The 22,124-nt window shown below is 37.3% G+C and overlaps 1 protein-coding gene across 5 annotated transcripts in view; it reads right to left on the bottom strand.

The window, feature by feature from the left end:
* The window catches only part of KIAA0586 (KIAA0586 ortholog), a 77,050-nt gene that overhangs the window by 39,413 nt on the left and 15,513 nt on the right, over positions 1-22,124 (bottom strand). For all 5 annotated transcript variants that reach the window (XM_065682750.1, XM_065682749.1, XM_065682748.1 and 2 more), the window contains exons 15-24: positions 21,767-21,941; positions 16,479-16,667; positions 15,403-15,590; positions 14,058-14,165; positions 12,590-12,670; positions 6,722-6,918; positions 6,405-6,523; positions 5,927-6,111; positions 3,066-3,225; positions 154-379 (exon numbers count right to left, since the gene is read on the bottom strand). In XM_065682750.1, coding sequence (XP_065538822.1) covers positions 154-379; positions 3,066-3,225; positions 5,927-6,111; positions 6,405-6,523; positions 6,722-6,918; positions 12,590-12,670; positions 14,058-14,165; positions 15,403-15,590; positions 16,479-16,667; positions 21,767-21,941 — 1,628 coding nt within the window. The remainder of the gene's footprint in view (positions 1-153; positions 380-3,065; positions 3,226-5,926; positions 6,112-6,404; positions 6,524-6,721; positions 6,919-12,589; positions 12,671-14,057; positions 14,166-15,402; positions 15,591-16,478; positions 16,668-21,766; positions 21,942-22,124) is intronic.

Below are 22,124 nucleotides of genomic sequence, written 5' to 3'. Positions count from 1 at the left end.
CAAAATCAAAGAAAACAATTAAAAAAAGAATCCATCAATGCCTCCTGATATACATTAAGCATTTCTTTCCACTGACTTTTTGAGGATATATGTTTTGGAGTTTGGGTGTTTTTTATTCAGAAATGAGAAAACCATGCAGCCTGTTCAACTCACGCAGCCTTAGGACAGAATGGTTCTTCAGTTAAAGGACTGGGTTTCTCTTCTTCCAGAGGAAGTTCTGCATCATCCCATGGGTTTGCAGGCTTTGGACTTTCAAATCTTGCAGCTTTGGAAACCCATTCTGAGGCAGGAGAGCTTGGTGTGGTTGTTCTAGGTGGTGTATTGACAGGGGTAACCACAGGTGTGCCAACACAACCAGTGGTAGCTGGAATCTCAACTCCTGCATGGGTAAAGCCAAATTTCAGATCAGAAAGGAATCACAGAATCATAGAATAGTTAGGGTTGGAAAGGACCTCAAGATCATCTAGTTCCAACCCCCCTGCCATGGGCAGGGACATCTCACATTAAACCACCCCACCCAAGACTTCAACCAACCTGGCCTTGAACACTGCCAGGGATGGAGCACTCACAACCCCCCTGGGCAACCGATTCCAGTGCCTCACCACCCTAACAGGAAAGAATTTCCTCCTTATATCCAATCTAAACTTCCCCTGTTTAAGTTTTAACCCGTTACCCCTTGTCCTGTCACTACAGTGCCTGACAAAGAGTCCCTCCCCAGCATTCCTATAGGCTCCCTTCAGGTACTGGAAGGCTGCTATGAGGTCTCCACGCAGCCTTCTCTTCTCCAGGCTGAAAAGCCCCAACTTCCTCAACCTATCTTCATACGGGAGGTGCTCCAGTCCTCTGATCATCCTCATGGCCTCCTCTGGACTTGTTCCAGCAGTTCCATGTCCTTTTTATGTTGAGGACACCAGAACTGCACACAATACTCCAGGTGAGGTCTCACAAGAGCAGAGTAGAGGGGCAGGATCACCTCCTTCAACCTGCTGGTCACGCTTCTTTTGATGCAGCCCAGGATACGGTTGGCTTTCTGGGCTGCGAGCGCACACTGAAGCCGGCTCATGTTCATTTTCTCATTGATCAGCACCCCCAAGTCCTTCTCCGCAAGGCCGCTCTGAATCTCTTCTTTGCCCAATCTGTAGCTGTGCCTGGGATTGCTCCGACCCAGGTGCAGGACCTTGCACTTGTCATGGTTGAACTTCATAAGGTTGGCATCAGCCCACCTCACAAGCGTGTCAAGGTCCCTCTGGATGGCATCCCTTCCCTCCAGCATATCAACCAGACCACACAGCTTGGAGTCAACGGCAAACTTGCTGAGGGCGCACTCAATCCCACTGTCCATGTCAGCGATGAAGATGTTAAACAAGACTGGTCCCAACGCCAATCTCTGAGGGACACCACTCGTTACCGGTCTCCAGCCGGACATCGAGCCATTGACCACAACTCTTTGTGTGCAGCCATCCAGCCAGTTCTTTATCCAGCAAGTGGTCCATCCATCAAATTGATATCTCTCCAATTTAGAGAGAAGGATGTGGTGTGGGACAGTGTCAAACGCTTTGCATAAGTCCAGGTAGATGACATCAACTGCTTTACCCTTGTCCATCAGATCTGTAGCCCCATCATAGAAGGCCACTAAATTGGTCAGGCAGGATTTCCCCTTAGTGAAGCCATGCTGGCTGCCACCAAGTATCTTGCTGTTTTTCATGTGCCTTAGCATGCTGCCCAGGAGAATGTGCTCCAAGATTTTACCAGGCACAGAGGTGAGACTGACTGGTCTGTAATTCCCTGGGTCTTCCATTTTCCCCTTCTTGAAAATGGGGGTTCTATTTCCCTTTTTCCAGTCGTCGGGAACTTCACCTGACTGCCATGATTTTTCAAATATGATGGCCAGTGGCTTAGCAACTTCATTCGCCAGCTCCTTCAGGACCCGCGGATGGATTTCATCAGGTCCCATGGACTTGTGCACGTTTAGATTTTTAAGACGGTCTCGAACCAGATCCTCTCCTACAGTGGGCCCAAGGTCTTCATTCTCACAGTCCCTGCATCTACCTTCTAAGACTTGGGTGGTGCAGTCAGAGCCTTTGCCAGTGAAGACCGAAGCAAAGAAGTCATTCAGAACCTCAGCCTTCTCCAGAAGTGATGAAGATTGTTGGAAGAAGTAAACGACCCTCAGAGACCACCGCCACAATTCTGTATGCATGCGGGGAACTTTCTGGAAAATGACGTAATGTATGTATGCCCAGGGACTATATAAGGACGGCTTGTGGAGCAACAGAGAGACACACGTTAGGTGGAGCTATGTCCCGTGTCTCTCAGCGCCGCAATAAAGAATACCTGCTTGTCAGCTTGAAAACTTTGTTGGCAAGTTTGTTCCTGGAGTTTTCTCCGAATCAATATCCTGTGTAGCCAGTTCTCCCAAGAGCTTCCTCAGGGGGCCTATGTTGTCCCTAGTCTGTTTTTTGTTTGCTATATACCTGTAGAATCCCCTCCTGTTATCCTTAACATCCCTGGCCAAGTTTAATGCAGGAACTAAATCTGAGGCAGACAGCTAGTCAATTTGACTAAGCACTTGTTTTTGTTATACCTTTTGATAATTATGAAGACTAGATTAAGACTAGTTTCTTTTAAGTACAGTGTTGGCATCTGAAGGAGCTAGAATAAAACCTCAATTGCTTACTTCCCTTAATAAGGGAGACTGCTCTGCATTTTAAAAACTAAGCCTGTTTTACTTGGGGAGTGTAAATTTTGTTTAATTAACATTAGAAATACAGGAAGGAGTAAAAGACAGCTATTTTTCTGATGTGAAAAATTCTGGAGGAGCTGGGAGGGGTGGAAATCACACACGACAGAAATGTGCATTAAGTTTGAAAATAGAACTGTTATCAAATAAAAGATGTTTGCTTTTTACACAAGTTAGCCCACATTTTTTGTATTACATGAGTTCCCACTTGAATTACAGCCTCAAGAATATTACCGAGAGATGACACGTCTTTGAAGATGAAAATTAAAGGCAGTAGATTAAAGCATATTTGCAACTTCTAAACTTCAATTACTATTTTCACTACCTGTTTCTTTAATTTGTTCATGTTTGTGAACATCCCCATTCATTTCTGTAAAAGACAGAGAAGACTCTGGAGTTTTGACCAGAGGCAATTCTTTTTCTGAAGGTGGTGTTTGTGGTGGTGTGGCCTGGGGTGCTGGCAATGGAGTAGGCACAAGAGATTCCTGAAGGGAAAAAAAATAATCATAACCGCAGTTATTATCTCAATGCAGAATTCCTATCTTCCAAGTATTCACAGAGACAGCTGAGAAAGAGAGAGAAAGGCAGGTTATCAGAAAACAGGAACAGTTGTTGCTTAGATACATGCTTCATTGATCTAATTCCTCCATTTAAACATAAAGTGGCACCAGGCAGCATGCTTAGATTAAGTAAATTATGCATTAGAATGATTACAGTTGAAAATCATTATATACAGAAGAGAACAGACTATTTCAGTTGGAAGAAACCTACACCGATCACCTAGTCCAACTGCCTGGCCAATTCAGGGCTTACCAAGTTAAAGCATGGTATTAAGGGCATTGTCCAAATGCCTCAAGCTTTGACAGGTTTGGGGCATTGACCACTCTCTAGGAAGTCTGTTCCAGGATTTGACCACCCTCTCAGTAGAGAAATGCTGAGAGAACTGGGTTTGTTCAGCATAGAGAATAGAAGGTTTAGGGGAGACCTTATCACCATGTTCCAGTATTTAAAAGGTGGTTATGAAGATGATGGAAACCCTTTTTACAAGGAGTCCTATGGAAAAGACAAGGTGCAATGGGCACAAGTTACTGCTGGGGAGATTCAGTTGGACAGTAGATAAAATTTTTTCACAATGAAAACAATCAGCCTTTTCAACAATCTTCCTAGGGAAGCGATGGATTCCCCAACACTCGACATTTTAAGATTCAGATGGACAGGGTGCTGGGCCATACAATCTAGGTCATGCTTTGCCTAGAAAGATTGGACCAGATGATCCTTGAGGTCCCTTCCAACCTGGCATTCAATGATTCTTTGACAATGTCCAGTCTAAATATTAATTATATGATTATACTAATTTTAATAAAGCATTTAATACCATGTTAAGCAAGAAAGTATTTCATTACACAGATAAAATTATCATACTGACTCCATTTTATGGTGAGAGAATCAGCTAAAGAGAAGATACAAAGAAAGCAACAGCCAAAACAGTGAAGCATTAAAATAAGCATGTAATTGTGATGTTTCTAAAAAAATGAAAAGAGATGGAGATAAACGTGACAAGCAAGTATGATGGCTGTTGGTTAGCTTGCTATGAAGAAATATGATGGACTCTTCCAGGGTCTTTCCAGCCCCATTCTCTGTTCATAAAGAAAACAAGATAATGGGGCTAAAGGAAGGCTTCCAGGCTTGTTTCTGAATAATAAATCCTCAGACTGATTATTTTAAATAAAACTCTTCTCTGAAGTGGGGCATGCTAACTCATTTGGCAGTTCACACATAGCTGTGTGACATTGTGAACACCAAAGAACTCAGTAACTGGGCAGCTGAAGCTCTAAGTAAGAAACTTCACAGCAAGAATGGGCAGATCAAGAATGCACAAACTACATACTTAAGAACTCCTGCTATAAGCTGAGCAGAAGTGCAAAAAGGAGAACTAAAAACACTAAGGAAACTACAACTTGCGTACTACCTTATTATAAAATGTCTATTAGCATATTAGTGCTACCTGTGGTCAAGATGAATCTAAACTGGAGAACATAACAGCGCTGCTCATCAGCAAGAGTTGAAAAACGGTACACATACAGATGATTGCTTTATTTGGCCTAATCAAAGGCCAAAAAGGACAAAACTAATCTCTTGAAGTGTGCAAATGAATATATATAGTAAGGAGAAAAAACAATTTCAGCTTAAGATCACTTCAGTTTAAGCTGATACAGAAACAAGAAGGCTTAAGAGGGTCATCAGTAAATACAAAATGGTTATTAGAAGGGGCTTCTAAGTATCAGAATAAGATACAAAGAACAGTCTGCTTTAACATCACACGCTCCTCAATCTGTAATGGAGTGGGGAAGAGCTCTCTAGATGCAGGATGGCTGTATTTAAGCTTAGAGCAGTGAAATGATGACTTCTGACTACAGCAGGCACTAGGTAATATTTCAGTCTATATGCACTGTAGCAGAATAGAATAATTGATCTTACTTTTGACAAAGCTTTGAAGAGTTAGATTTCTAAGTGCAGCAATTTCCACATTCATCCCAAAGACTTTACACAACACCAGACTTTTGAACAGCCATGTTCTCAAAATAAGAGCCAGCTGTCATTTGATTATCACAGGCAACAGAGAAAATTATCCTGTATAACAGGAAGTTCTACTAATCATTTAAGTATTTACTGAGAACTACTGAACTGAAAACTTAGAAAGAATTAATACTAATTTTACAGATATGAAAGAATGGCTGCAAGCCCGCAAGATCAAAAATAATATCGCTCTATTTCCTCTTATATAAAGAAATTAATTTCTCCATATATCATTTCTTCACAAGAGAGTAGCATAGCTATTTTTGTCAAAAATAGTATGAGCTATCTTTTGGCAACATGGAATTAAGTACCAAGTCTTTCCATTAGAAATCACAGTTGTGCTCAGCCTTAAAGTTATTAAATAAATACAGCATATTGCATGCAGCACAAAGGAATTTTTTTTCCCCTTTTCAACACTTTTTAAAAGTGAAATAGGTTTAATCTTGTTGCTTGCTGGAGTATAAGGAATAATCAAAAAATGCAAATCTTGCACATTCAATTCATCAGTCTTTTTCCATCATTTTTGTCTTGCACAGTTGAACCATCATGCCACAAAGAAATTATCACTTAGAACTTCAATAGGAAAGCTTAAGTAAATCGGACTCTTACCATCATAACCATGGTACTTGGAAGAACACTTGCAGCAGGAACTGCTTTCTGAGCCTGCCCGTTTCCCAGCATGGTTGCAATTGTTTCACTGAGGGCTTCATTTACAAAATGACTTATCATTTCTGAGTCCACAGGCACACCAGCATTGATGAAGAGCTGAAATCTTCCACCACCTGCAACTTCAACTGAAAACACAGAACACACATCCAGATCCCACTTCTTAAAATGCATGTACTGTACTACAGCCACTAGTTTCCTTCTCCATGAACTTTTAAACATTCCTTTGGAAAAAGTGATTTCTTTTTTATTTTACAGATAGGTAAACAACAGTAGCGAAGCAACTCAGGATCATAAATGAAGGCAGCAGCACAGGACAGTGACATCAGGGAAGAAATGCATTTATCTACATTATCACACATTTATATAAGGGAGGTAATTATTTTATATACCTATTAAGAGAATAATAACTCTTACTTACCAATATCAGGTGTTACAGTGTCACTGTCTTCACTCTCTGAGGTGCTAACACTGGGCACGGTTTCTTTCTGAACTGGGTACATCCCACTGATAACTCTTGCCATTATTTCTTGTTCCACCCTAGCAAAATAAAACCTATTTAACTATCAGCATACACTGAGACACCTAGAAGCACAGAAAAGAGCATTCTTGACATTAAATGCAAGGTAGCTCAAAAGAAAAAGGAAGGAAGGTGATGAGAATAAAGGGAAGGTACTTATATGGATTAATTTCTTCTTCTTCCATATTCTCTTGTTACTTTGTTGTATTGCAACTCACCAATTTATCAACCTGTTTTCTATAGTTTCTCTCCTTTGAATCAGTTCATCCAAAACATCAGTAGACTGCTGAGGAGAAGAAATCACCGGAGGAAACAAAGGACCATTGTATTTTGGTGAGGTAACTTTAAACTGTCCACTAAGCTCCAGAAGAGGCTCACAGAACTCTGGAATTTCATCCCTCTCCTCCTCCTGATCCTAATAAATAAGTAGTAAATTAAGTTATGGTGTGTTTCTGGAAGGCAATGTCATTAAGGTAACCATAAGACTTTTTTTTTTTTAAGAAACATTTGTAGATGTGTCACAGCATATAAACCACATTCTTCCTTCTTAGTATGTTGTACTTAACTGATGCAATTCTAAACTTAGCAAATCATAAATCTGTAGAGGCATAAAGCTATAGAAACTGCTAAGTAAAACATGATTTGGCTCATATTTCCTGCTTGTTCTGCACAGGGCAGGGAGCCAATGGTAATGTTAATACTTGAGAAATTTACTTGTGATATAAGTCAGGTTTCTTTAATATGTATACTACAGAAATGCTCCTCCTTTAACCAAAAAATTTTAGAAAACTGTCGACAGTTACTTGTTGGGTTCTTTTTTTTTTTCTTTTTTTGGTTGGTTTTTGTTTGGTCTTGTTGAGGGGTTTTTTTTTTAGAAATTAAAATCTTACTTTAAAGTCTCTTGTTTGAAAAGATACATTCCCCAAAGTAAATGAGCATGTAGTCTACTACTCTAATAAAGTTGCCAGCATTGAAGACTAGATAATAATTTACACATGTTACATGTATGGTTATACTTTCATCAGTTTCAACTCCTGAAAGTTAAAAAGTATTTCTGGGTAATCAATTCACAAGATCCTCACAGACACATTGAATTTAATGTGCTATTTCTTAAAAGTTATGGAAGTTACTCATGCATTATAATGTTTGACTATTTCCAAAGATGCCACTCTCCTTTTCACCTCTAAGCACATACACAGCGGTCACTAACCCATCATGTCATAATGTAACACTTTAGAATGCCTCATGATGCATGAGAACCTGCATCTTTCACCCACAGTATTAAAAACAAATGTCTCCAATAGCACTCTAATTCTCCAAGAAGAAAACTTGGCATGCCAGGAAGAGATGAAGAGCTAAGCCCTAAATTATCAATGAGAAGAATGTGACATTGCATAGAAGAGCTCACTGTAAATCTACATTTACTAAGATTAATCTCCAGCACAGTGAAAGGAGAAAAAAAGTCTTATTTTCCCTTATCCAAATTAAATTTACTTTTAACCCATAAAATAAACAAAAAACCCAACACTATATATTTTCTATGAATAAAACAAGAAATCACTGAAAACAGAAAGAAGGAAAAAATAAAAAAATGGTAACATTTTCTTCTCTCCTTCCCCAAACCAGAATTCATATTTCTCTCCTTCCTCAATATACTTTAAAACTGAAAAGTCAGATAGGCCCAGGATGGGTTTTACAACAAACTGCTACTGGGGAGCAAGATCTTTCTGTATCTTTAGATAGTAATAATTCTTCAAAGAAAAGCTGTAACTTACAAAGCAGGAAAAACAGAGTATGTACAAATGGGTGACAAATTAAGATCTCTAAACCATTTTAGGCATAGAAATAAGAAAGTGAAGTTAAATGCAGAACAACACTGCATGCCTTGCAAGCTGATAAGCAGTTCATTCTGCTAGGATATATGTATTCATAACCATAATTCGTTCTGACAGCAAACGTAAAGATATATTTGTCCAGTGTTTCATTACGCGCTTTCTTCGGACTGCATTACTCCATAAATTTCCTTTGATGTTGCCTATTTAATACTTCTGAAAGTATGCAAAATACAAACATATGGATTAAATAAACAAAGTACACACAGTAAGTCTTACATTTAGTAACTTCTGACAAACTTTTGCAGTTCTCCCGCATTTCTGAACTTTGTGCGAAAAATATTTTTATTTAATAGTGCACAAATCCAAAACAAAATTCTATTCATTTGGGATTGATATATTATCTCTGCTGAAATAAAAAAAGAAGTCAGTATTTAATTATACAGATTGAACTTGCACATATATCACCTTGTAGACCAATCCAGAATAATCTGCACTCAGTTCTCTATGCTACCTCCCTGGAGACTGTTGAAAATATCTATCATGACTCTATTTCAAAATACAGCATAAATTAGAAAGCCTTCCAGAAATTATCTGAATATTATTCAAAGTACTTTATAAAGTATCAAGTATTTTATTTCCCAAATTACATTCAGATAATTAAAAAAGGTTTGAAATTATTAGGTTCTATAGATTAAGTTTGTTCCACTAGCAAAGCATCTGTATGTATCCTTATAAGAGCCATCCAAAATTTACTGATGGCTTTCTTCTTGACAGATTTCTAAAGCAATTTTCACAAGCAAGGTCAGAGTGGCATGTGCCACCTGTCATCTTTTGTTTGAAGAGTCAGACATGTAAAAAAACTCCTGCTCCCGAGAACATCTACAGGAAACCAGGGTTAAGGAAAATGTTCACTCTGATCTCTGCAGGTTATATATTTGCAGTGGTATTCAAAATAGAGGCAAAAATTCATAGAAACACATCCCCACCTTGCGATTAGTGCATGTTCAGAGAGATCAAAAAGTCTCTAATCTTAAATGCTAGTACACTTGCTAAAGGTACTATAGAATTTGGCTGCTCATAACAGTTGGAAAGTAGACTCAGTAACTCTGTCTGTTCTGGGCTCATGATAGGTAAGCAAGTTCCTCAGCCTGGAATAAGGCAGGGTCCTTGCATGGGCTGACCATAGGAAACCTTTTCTGTACAGAAAGCCTGAACCTACTTTTTTGATCAAAAATAAAGAGGTGTGTAAATCAAAGCTGTAACAGCTTTTTCTGCTTTAGTCTACATGTATATTATCTTATTCTGCAGTAAGAGCATGTTAATTCAACTACTTCGGAAGGTGGAGCTCTGGGTCTTTAAACATTAGACAGCAATGTTGCAATGGGAGAACAAGGCATATTGCCTCTTCCCATGGTAGTGCTTGTGTTTTACAGGTGGGGGCACATTGCATTAGACCTCAAAACTGTTATAACAAATCATTGCTAGGTTATATGATTAAAATTTTGTCTCCATCCACAAAAAGGAGCACAAAGGAATGACAGCGGGTGAGAAAATCATCTAATACGGCAACCGAGTCCCTCAACATGACTACTCCATGCAGGAGAGGGCTCAGCCCTGATGTCCAGGAGTGAAACCCCACAAGATGTGCCCAGGGAAAAACTTTCCATAGAACCTTTCTTCAGGTTAGGCGCGCACATTTGGATGAGGTGATGACATGATGACTTATTATGGGATGCAGGGAAGAGTACAACACTTTTTACATAGTTTTATGGGGCGGAGCCAGAGGTGTGAAAACGTGTGAAAAGGTGAGGCAAAAACAGAAGGGGGGGGAAGAGTTAAAAACCCAGAAGAGAAGGGAGGGAAAAAGGAATGGAAGGAGGAAAGCAGGGAAAAGAAAGGATATTTCACACAAATACTTATCCTCTTCAGTTCTAACAGAATTAAGTTTTCATAATAAAAGGGACATGGGGGAAAGACAACAATAATCTGTTTTCCTGTATAGCATTGTAAGCACATTTTTCATGAATCCAGAACCTCTTTTACAACAGTAACTTTGCTTTCTTTTGAAGTCTTAAATAACTCTGCAACTCCAGAGGCTGATTTTATGCTTCCACATTGTGTTTGGCTTGCACATTTTTAAGAATGCTGTCTGTGTGGTCATGGGTTAAACATATGTTTCACTTGGAACATTTTTTTGTTATTGTGGTTAAAATATATCCCATCACCAAAAATAAAAGATAAAAGCAATCCAGGAGAAAAATGGAAAAAAAGGTGAATAACAATTATTCAAATATAAAAATTTAACACTACAGCATTTTTTTTCTTCGTTCATAAACCAGCTCCTTAACTAGCTTTTTTATTTTTATAAAATAAAGGGGTTTTGTGAAAACAAAAATGTTGTTTGAATAGGTTTAACTTCTCCCCTCTAATAACATAAGATAATTTTGAAACTAAAAATTAACAAAGCATTTTCCCACTTTTGATAGGTAAGCCACCCCTTTAGGACTGTTCTAAGTAACTGGTAATGTTAAATGATTAATTAATTTAAAAAATAAATCTACCATACTGACCTGTAGGCTACAGAATTGATATTTGATGTAAACTCCAATCCTGGGATTAGGAGCATATCAAGCAGGTTAGAAAAATACATTTTTTGGGGTAGGTTTTGATATGCACACAGCAAGTCTAGCTCACTGGAGAGGAGCTTGAGGAAAAAGCACTTCAACAGAAATACTAGCCAGCAACAGCAATTTCAAGCCACTGTCATTTACTGAATGCTAAATGCATCAGGAGGTGGAAGCTGCCATCTTCCATAGAAGCAAGATACTCCGTAACAGCTGTGTGGTAGCATCTTGCTCCCTGCAGTAGCAGCCTTCCCAGCTGTCACTGAGTTTCTCTTTCTGCTCTTGATATGGAGAAGTGAAATTCAGGCTGGTTCACCAACTTTAAGAGCTTTATCAGCCCCTACTCTAACAAGAGGCCAACTAACTAACAAATAAGTAAATAAATAAATGAAAGGGGCTTGCTAAAACTTAAACTGTAAAAGAGTTATCTCAAATAAACCCATGCTACCATAATCCAGAAACAACACTGTTAAGCATGCAGAGACACCTTAACAAGACATCCAGCAAAACAAAGATTTTGTAAACTCTTCATGGGATCCATGAGATGAGTAGTACACATTGTACACATAAACTCACATACACTGCTTGTCTTTTTCTTTTAAAGTTACATAATGTTTGACCGAAATGAGGTGATATGCTAAAGCATTTTGGCAACTCAAAAGTATATGAAAATTGCTCTAGATCAAAATTTTCTAAAAGAAAACACATTTTAAAATATGGGTCACTTACTTCAAATCTGTAAGAGCATCTAATATGCATAGTACATTTAGAGTTGGAAATTGGGAAACCTATGTTTTATAATCACTGCTGATTTTAGAGAACTACTTTTATTTATAGTGACTTCTAACACAACCAAAATAAAGCTATTTTTTTAAAAAAGGTTCTTTACTAAACACACTAATTTCTAATATTGCTTCTATCACTGTAAACAGCTCAGTATTTCTCACAATGTGTATTTTTAAAGTTGTGTCGTGGTTTAAATCCAACCACAAAAGCTCATTCCCCCACCGGACCTTCCCCGTTCCCGGAGGGATGGGGAGGAGAATCAAGAGAATGTAACTCCCACGGGTTGAGATAACAACAGCCCAGTAACTAAGGTATAACACAAATCACTACTGCTACCACCAATGATAATATTGATAAGAGAAAATAACAAGAGAAGAGAATAAAATACCACCACCAAACGAGTTCGACACACACCCCACACCCCCCCCGGCCCCAAAAAGAGAGACCGTGCCCTTCCGGGTAACTCCCAGTTACCTCGCTGGACATGACATGCTGTGGTATGGAATACCTCTTTGGCTAGCTTAGGTCAGGTGTCCTGTCTCTGCTTCCTCCCGGCCTCCCCTCGTCCCCGGCAGAGCATGAGACTCAGAAAGTCCTTGGCCAGAATAAACATTACTTAACAACAATTAAAAACAGTTAGTGTTATCAGCTCTCTTACCAGGCTGGAAGTCAAAACACAGAGCTTGCACCAGTTACTAAGAAGGAGCAAAACGGCTACTGGTGAACCCAGGACAAGTTGCTACTAAAACTAATTTTCTGCATTGCGTTTTCAGTTATGATAGAATAGTATAAAACAAATATAAGAACATTTAAAAGAAAAGGACCTTTGCAATGTAATTACCTGTGTGACACAAGTAACATCAACAATATTAGTTCCTGGAAACTCTGCATCTTCCTCCTCACTGTGTATATCTTCTGGAGTCTTATAAAGACAGATAGGAAATGTTAGGTGTTTCATACTGGGTGAAAAAATGCACTAGCATAAGAACTTCATTACAAGAATGCAATTAAATCACCACTCGCTGTCAATAGCCTAAATCCAGAAAAAACACTTTATCCACCTTAAAAGGTAAGAGTAATTTCTTTGCACAGCATAAAGAGAGATTATTAGAACTTTTTCTTCTATGATGACAACTAAAACCTGCTGTTACCAAATCTAACGAATGTGAACATCAAAAGTTCTAGGCAGTATCATTAAATTTTTTTGGCAAAAAAAAAAAAACAAACCACACAAAACAAACAAACCCAAACCAAAAAACCAGTAAGACAAAATATTGTAAAACTAACTATTCTGTGATTCTAAAACATAGCACACAAGACTCTAGAAGTGTCTTAAGCAATTCACGTATGTGTGATTGCAGAATCACTGGATATTTAGGGTTGGAAAAGACCTTAAAATAGACTAGTTCCAACCCCCTGCTATGGGCAAGGACACCTCACACTAGACCATGTTGCCCAGGACTTTGTCCAACCTGGCCTTGAACACTGCCAGAGATGGTGCATTTACCACTTCTTTGGGCAACCTTTTCCAGTACCTCACACTCTAAAAGAGGGATAAGAAAGATTTCTACAGTGTTATTTAATAAAATCAATTTTAAATAATAATAGCTATTGTAGTCCATGGTCTATGTCTTATTCAGAGAATACCTTGACCACAAAACTCTGGAGGACTTAACTCCTGAAGTCAGAATAGCAGCTAATACACAGGGAAAACAGAAGGTAAAATAACTACATATCACACCATGCCTTCACACTGCCCAGTCTGTGCAAAGCACAAGACAGAAGTCCAGTGGAAGAAGCAGTATGCCAACACATGCTCTAGTTTACAACCTTATCCTTCAGCATCCGGCAGTTAACCTTTCAGTTGCAGAAACCCCTTTCATTACTGTTGAGTTTAGATTAAAAACATGTTAGAAAATACCAGTAAATAGGCTACGTGTAGGTGCCACTAACCACTGAAGGACAGCTAAGGAGCAGACAGAGAGAGAAAGAACATTCTCAGTTTTTATGCCAGAACACTGAAGCCAGTATAAGTAAGACAGACATTGGGCAATGAAGCATTATAACTCTTAACAGGACAGAGAAATGCTGGTTTTATTAGTGTTTTGCTATGGTGATTATTTAATCTTGGAAGACCAGTGTCTAGCTGCAATTTTCCATTTTCTCAAACAAATACCTCATATTATCAATTCCTTAGAAAAATTACTTCATTTTTGCTGGAACTGTCAAATTTCTCCAACTCGAACAGAATAATGAGATAATAAATTTTTAACTAATTCGAATTCACAGCCATTTAGACCAATCAATACCTGTATTACAGTATCAACAGGAGGAAGTGCGGGTTCAGAGCCTGGAAGAATGTGGTTTACACTCACACTGTCACTTGAAATACTGTCAATATCTACATTTGGTAACACCTAGAACAAAACAAAGCATCACTCTGAAAATCTATGCATTAGCTCAGCTACTATCATTGAACTTTTAAGGTTCTCTCTTCTACTTGCTACTGAGCCACTAATCTTCAGTGACCTGTTTCTCATACCTGTATCTGGTAATAACTTGGTTCTGAAAAACAAAATACTGCAACATACAAAAACTACCCTCAGAAATATTAACCTCTTTTCTTGAAGTACCTCATTCCTCTTGTTCTCTAATTCTTTGACACTTTGTCTCACATGTGACAAAAGGTGAATATATCTATAACTATTTATATAGGAGACGTGTATTTGACTACCAATTTGTTTATATTATGTTGGCCTACATGCCAGTATATAGGCTGGTTGTTGGATTTACATTGTCATACATCTGGTATAGTAAAATAAAGCGATAATTATATTAGAATATAATTTGTAACAAAGGCATGTCCTTTACATCATAAAAATATGTTCTCGGGATTTTTAAACAAAGATTTAAATGCTTGCTTAATTCTGGGGAGGAGGGAAGGACCTTAAACATTTAAGAACTGCGTGAAATAACAGGAAAATGCATGTGGGTGGAATACAGTGATACTACAGAAAAAACACTACTCTATGCACATTTAACTGAATTCCATGAATCGAAAATAATGAATATGAAAGAAACATTAACTTCCCTGACAGCAAACACCCCCAAAATTAACAAACAACCAAAAAAAGACAAAACCAAACTAAACCCACAAACAAAACCCCCAAAATGAAAAACACCAAACCCACTAGCTAAGGACTGCCATCGTTGATTCATCAGGAGTGAAATCATTGGGTTGCCTATCATGCTTGAAACAGAAATCTTAAAGGCTAAAGCAGTCATCCAAAAAACCTGATATTTACATTAATACTTCTTTTATTCCAAGTTTGTTCGGACTCAAAAATCTTATTTAAAAAAAAAAGGATTTGAAAATGTGACAGAGACCTATTTTACAAACACACTGCACAAGCAACATACACAAGAAACAGTTTGCTCTTTTGGTCAAATAATAAAGATAATTGTTAAAATAAGAATAAAAACACTAACACAGCATGACAACTTCTTGGTCCCTCCATTCTGTATGTTTCTACAATTACTGAAAACCACCTACTGATGTCAACGTCAGTTACTGATGGCTGAGACTATCTTTAGTTAGCATTTATTAAAATAAAATAAACCCAAAATCAAATCATCATCATTCTTGATATGTACCTGCACAGACAACTGAGGTGGATCCTTTTTCTCTGATTTCATCTCTATTACAGCTATGTTTGGTTTTTTTATTTCAACTGATGGTTTTGGTGGCACTTCAGGAACAGAGGTTGTAACCGTAACAGGGTGTGGTTTACCTACAACAACTCCAGCAGGCAGCAGTGAGACATCGTTAATTTGTGTTTGACCTAAGGAAAGACATATATAAATCTCAAAAGCCAGTAAATTAATAAATTAATGAAAAATTAAATTCAGAGTGTCTGTGTTTCACATAAGACAGAGATTTCACGCACAATTACAGACCAATTAAAAAGTCCCCTATTAGCACTAACCAGCCTATAGTCCTTCACCAGGTAACCTTAAGGCTTTCCCAGCAGAAACTGTAAACTCAACACTGCCACTTTTAAAAATTACTCATATTTCTTGACTATGGTGACACCTACTGCTGAAAACAAGAATAACTACATTGTGGTGTTCAAAAATTACATACCATGCTTCCTTTGCCTCACATATTCTTAATCATATTCAAAATACCACTACACTTCATATAGTATCCCACAATTTTTTGCTTGACATACCCTTTTAAAAAATCATTATCTTCTTTAAATGCCAATATAATACTCACTCTTCCCCAAACAAGGCCTACATAAAAGTGCCATTAAAGATCCAAAAATACAGAAGCCATGACAATGAATTTAGTGCACTTGGCACAACCCTACTGAAATTGCTGGGCCAATGTCATCATAAATGTCAACTCTAAGGGCCAATGATTCAGTTTCTGCTTACATGGATACCAAACTTGAAGCCAGAACAAGAAGCCTAGAAATGTAAAGTGAACAAAAGAAAGTAGATACAGCTAAGCAAATAATTGCTCTGCCAGGTGCTGCCAAACATACAGCATGAAGAATGAGGAGAACCAGAACATTTTAAACTGTTCCCCCATGTAGATTTCCCATAAGAGGAGCTGCAAATCTCGTGAGCTAAATCTCATGGACAAATCACTGACATAAATTTTATGCCCATGAAGCAGCAGTAATTAACTTTCACACATCCTTCTATGCTTTATTTGCTCGTACCTAGTGGAATAGCCATAGGAATTAGGTGACCTTCAAGTGGACCACAGACAGGAGGCACATCTCGACTTGGACTGAAAAGATATTGATTTCCTTGGGCTAGTGCATACAAAGGATGCTGCTTCCCAGGGCTTGTTACCACCTTCTGCATGTGAGAACAAGTCTGTGTTCTTGCTGACTTTACCTTTGTACCTAAAAAAAGAGCAGATAAACTGCATGTCATCAACACATGTATAAAACCAGTAACATCACACTCTACTAATTTAAGCCCTTCTACTGAAACAATTATCGTGTTTTTGCTGTGGTATGGAAGGAACAATGGAGAGACACAGGAAAGGCAGAATCTAAAAGTGCTAAGTTAGATGTCTCAGTATTGATAGCAATGAAGCAGTTAAAATTACAAATACTGAGCATCTGAATGTAGCAAATAAAGGCACAGAAATGTGAAGAAAAGGACATGAGGATGGTAGTAGGTTGGAATGAAACATGTGATTCAGCAGCTAAGAAGTAACCCATGATTTAGGTTTGAAATACAGCATTAGAAGAACATGCAAGCCTAGCATAAAAAATAGACAGTATATAGGATATAGCCCAACTTTCATCTGTTGTTTCATCTGATTAACTGCCTCAATTTTATAAAAATGTGCTTTGTCTCCAGCCACAAGACTGACAGGTACTCAAAGGAACAGGAATAAATCTACAAATTCCTGGTTTAACAACTCACTGCTACTGGAAAATAAAGCCATAACTAACACCTGTAAGTCTTGACTTACAACATTATTATGAAATTGAAGGATGATAAAGATTGATAATGTAACTTTTAACAAATGCAAATAAGCAAGTAAGGCAATTCACTCTAGGAGCTGTATTTTCATACACACAAGTTTTGAATTATAATCCAAGAAACAAGAACAGCAAGTCATAACTCCTCAGTGAGAAAATACAGGTCAGAAAGAAGCATTTCTGAAAAAGGCTTTAAGTCACATTGGATAAGCAATGCAATGATAAATCACAATACAATGCTGTGGTTAGTGGGATAAATGTAATCCTCAGATGTCTTAACAGGATGTCAGTGAGATAGAGCATGACAAGACCTCCATATATGATAATGGCTGCATCCAGTACTAATTCCATATCTCCATAAATATTAAAATAGATTGGACATTAAAAGTCCTTTTTTATTTTTAAGTAAAATCACCTGGAAACTGAAGCAGCTGTAAAGTGAAACAAAAACCTCGGTATAAATCAGATACTAAATTTGAGATGTCCCATTTACTTCTGAACCATAAAGTACCTAGCCATGGGAAAAAGCAATTAAGGACAGAATCTCCGACTTCCTTAAATGATGAGCATGTGCCGTTCTGCAAAGCATAGGTTAGCCAGAAAAAAAATGGGTTTTCTAGTCAAAGACAAATTACTAGACTCAGTAACAAACATATACAGTTCAGTGGCTTGTGATTTAGGAAGAGGTCATGCTACATGATCTAGCAGTCCACCCTAGCCTTGAACTTTTGAGTAAAAGCAGGAATTTGCAACATATCTGTAATACCGCTGACTTGTAAAAACAAGGTTCTCACAGTAACAATGACTAAGTACTGTATAAACACAGCACCTCATTTTAATTGCTTTCAATTTTTTGGTTTATTTGCACTGGGCAGAAACTAGACATTTAATTAAATTTAGCTTTAAAACCCTAGTGTTTTACATATATTTATCAGTTCAAATTATGCAAGAAAACAACTCCAGCTTTTTCTGAAATGCCCTCTTACTCATAAAAGTGTTAGCTGGCTTTCTTTCCTAACTTGCCATAAGAAACCATGCGTTAGTCACTACAGTTTATTTGCAAAGAAAATGGTTGAGAGTTATAAAATGACTGAAAAGAGACTCTCCAGATGGCCATTTCAGTCTTAAATAAACATCCTTATTCTAACACTAATTTAAAACAAGCTCAGTGGACTGTTTCAACAAAATAGAGTAATTTAATAAGTCTGGATTTTCCAGCCAATCAATCCCAAAGCCAACAGCTTCCAATAATTTTTAAGCCTTTATCACCCGGTACATCAAGGCCAGGAAGTGAATCTGTGGGTGCAGATCCGTGAAGGAAAGAACTAACCATGCTTAATGCTAGCAAGATCTCTTTCTTTCTTAAGAACCTGGTGCTTCAAAGTGGCTCATTCATCTTTGTTTCATTTTATTTATACTCCTACTACAGCAGAGTACAGATCTGTTTCTAATTTTATTATTTATACTTTCCTGCCATAACAGCATCTTTCAGTATAGCAGCCCTCAAAAGCATTTAACTACTTTGCCTTCATGAGACCCATGAGAAACACAGAAGTGTTACTTTTCCATTTTATTGGCAAGATGTAAGAAAGCACAAAAATAAAGCAGCTTAACCAACTGTCTCATTAGAAGAGTTAAAGACAAGTAATCCAAGTATCAAAGACCTCAGTCTTAAAGCCATTAAAGTTAGAAAACTTGGAAATAGAACACATAGTCACCGCAGTGTTGTTTTAAGTGATATACAAAAAATTTCCATATTCTTCTTTTCTTCCCTTTGATAAGAATACAACATTATTTTATTTACTGTCATGACAGAGGCAAAACCACAACTTTCCATAACTGCAGTCTGATGTGAAATGGAGAACAAATTTTATGGCAGCTTTATTATTGCCAGCACACATGTTGCTGTACTGCTGTAGTATGACTTAATGACTTGGAAACGAATCACTTTGGGTAAAGGCTATCCAGAGTTCATTCTGGTTTTAAGCAAATGGCTTTTAAACTGTATTTGTCACATGCAGGAGTTCTGGAAGATTGAACGCAGCATGGATCCAGTACACAGTTTTCTCTTTCATTTCTAATTTGCCTCCAACAGAAAAGCTAAGGCACAGGAGCAGCTTATTACAACTGCAGGCAACCTATACTTTCACGTTTCACTGATACTACTGAATTAAACACAAGTAAAAAAAATGATAGTATCAAATGATCAAATGACCTATTTATTATAATTAGATTGGGAGGGAGGGGGCACTTTTTCCACCTCTTCACATGGTATTGTTGCTGGAATGATGAAATTGGCCTCCCTGGAAAGGTTGTGACCTTCTATAAAGGACAAGAGCCCAATAAACATAGAAGAAAAATGTAATTTAGGACTCAGCAAAAGCAGAACTGCTGATTAAATATTTTTACAGAAGTGTCTGTTCTCAATCCAAATCTCAGTGGTCACTGTATCACTCTTATTGCTACACTTCGTGCCTAATAGCACACATCTTATTACAAAAAAATCCTTACAGAAGAAACTAAATTTTGGGTATACAGCATAGCTAGTAGTCAAAAAGTAGTACATCCTTTTGGTCTTTCAAATGAGTATACCAACATCTTTCACAAAAAATGAAGTGTTTCAAGAGAGGTCAAATAAAATATATAAGGAACAAGACAAACGGTTTTCGCGTATCGAGTTCTCACCTCTTAAAATATAAGTTTTGAAAAGCCTTCTAGATTTTTTTCCAGGATTATAACCCCATATTCTCCAGGAAAGTTTTGCAGAGAGTTGCAACACTTTCTACCAATAACACTTTTTCTTCACGGAACACAACTGGGCTCCAGAGCACAGGTAAGAAAAGTGCTGGGAAATGGCTTAAGGACTACAGTAAACTTAACAGCAGATTTGTACTATTTTGAGGATTTGCCACTATGGATGTACATCATAATGTCAAAAAAAAAACCCCCACCAAAACCCAGTACTTGTCTTCAAAGACATGTGTATGCCTTTGGTATAAATTACACATTTTAATGGCCTAAAAACATGGTCTCAACCATGCTCACTGCCTTGTTAATTCCTTCTGTTCCATACAGAATATAATACTTCTAAAATAATATTAAATTATAATTATATAATTATATTATATAATTAATTATATAATTTTATATATATATAATATAATTAAATTATAATTATCATTAAAAACTCAAATCACCATTTTTTAAACCTCGTTGCGATTGCATCAAGTGTTTTTTCCCTGCATGGGTAATAAAAGCATTAAGTGCAAGAAGCGAAAACGAAAGCCAACTAATCTCTTTCCATTGATGCTCATGCTATTAACTAGATTGCGCCCACCACTACTTTAACTGCCTCTTCACTTTTCTATCATGTGATCTGCTCACTCTCTCCCGCAGTGAGATGATACACATTAGTCTTTCTGACATATCAATTAAAGATAGTTAGATTCTGTGTTAAGAATCAATTAACTTCTGAAAACATAACTAAGAAATAAACCAGACCCAATTAAAACATTACTTTCTGCTAACTCAAGATAAAGTTTATCTACACCTACCTATGTCAGATGTCACACAGTTTTACTTTTTAATTTCTTTTACAGATTTTTAACAGGCCTGAAAATTTTAATCTCCTGATCCTAACACTTTGCCTACAAAACTAGTGAATGAAATTCAATATTAAATCAACTAATAATCATAACAAGCTAGTACAAAAGTTATACTCCGGTTTTAACCCTGACTTGACTAACAAAAGCAGCTGCATTTAGTAAACTAAGCCAATGCTTCTGATTAATGTCTTCCAATATTTTCAAGCTAACAGACGATATCTTCACAACCACAAATACAAATTTTCAGATTTCACTTAATGTATTAGTGGAAAATTAAATAACAGGCTTCCTCAATTTTTCAAATCTCAGTTTATTTCTTAACTCTGACTGAATCAATCTTTTAAATGACATGATGACATGAAGAACACATCTCTCAGTAACCTTTATCAAAAACTGAGTTTTTCAGCACACTCAGCTTTCAGATGCTCACGTCTTTACTTCTGGCAATTCAGTTTTTTAAGACTTGGACAACAATAAATATCTATTAGTATGTTTATTAAATGTAGAAATAAGTATTAATTTGATAGTCTAAAAAAAGTGAGATACACTCAGCAAATCTGAAAACCTACTGGTATTTTTTAGTTTTGAAAAAAGCATCTTTTTGAATAGCATAGCATAGAATAGAATCATACTATTTCAGTAGGAAGAGACCTACAGCAGTCACGTAGTCCAATTGCTTGACCACTTCAGAGCTGACCAAAAGTTAAAGCATGGTATTACGGCCATTTGCCAAACATCTCTTAAACACTGACATGCATGGGGCACATTTCTAGGAAGTGTACTGCAGTTGCTTGAGCTTTAGATTGACAAGCAGGTGAAAAATTAAACAGTTTCATTTATACAAGGAATTCCTAATATAAAAACTGAGAATGAACACCCTGTTCATATCAAAGAATTACTTACCTCTAACACACTCTATGACCTTGGGCCTTTGAAGTTTAGATTTAGGAGATGGAGAGTTGAATCTCAGATATGGTGCTTTCTTAAGTGTGCTACGATGGCCCTGGTAAATCGGTTTCCCGTAAATTTGGCACAGATAGTCTTCATTCTGTACCACTGGACTTCGATTCACAGGTCCCTGATACACACCGAAAAAAAAGTTTACAGCTCTTCATGGATGAAAATTTTACCCTGTCAGTAGTGCTGCAAAAGTCTAGAGGTAAAAAAGTAATACATTCTGCAACAAGCAGCATAAATACCAAACACATATGAAAACATATATGCAACAATACATACAAGAAGCTTACTAACAGCTGAATAA

Source organism: Lathamus discolor, chromosome 6 (genome assembly GCF_037157495.1).
Source record: "Lathamus discolor isolate bLatDis1 chromosome 6, bLatDis1.hap1, whole genome shotgun sequence".
Taxonomy (NCBI): domain Eukaryota; kingdom Metazoa; phylum Chordata; class Aves; order Psittaciformes; family Psittacidae; genus Lathamus; species Lathamus discolor.
The sequence above is the reverse complement of the archived record's forward strand: the minus strand, read 5'-3'. Positions and strand labels throughout refer to the sequence as shown.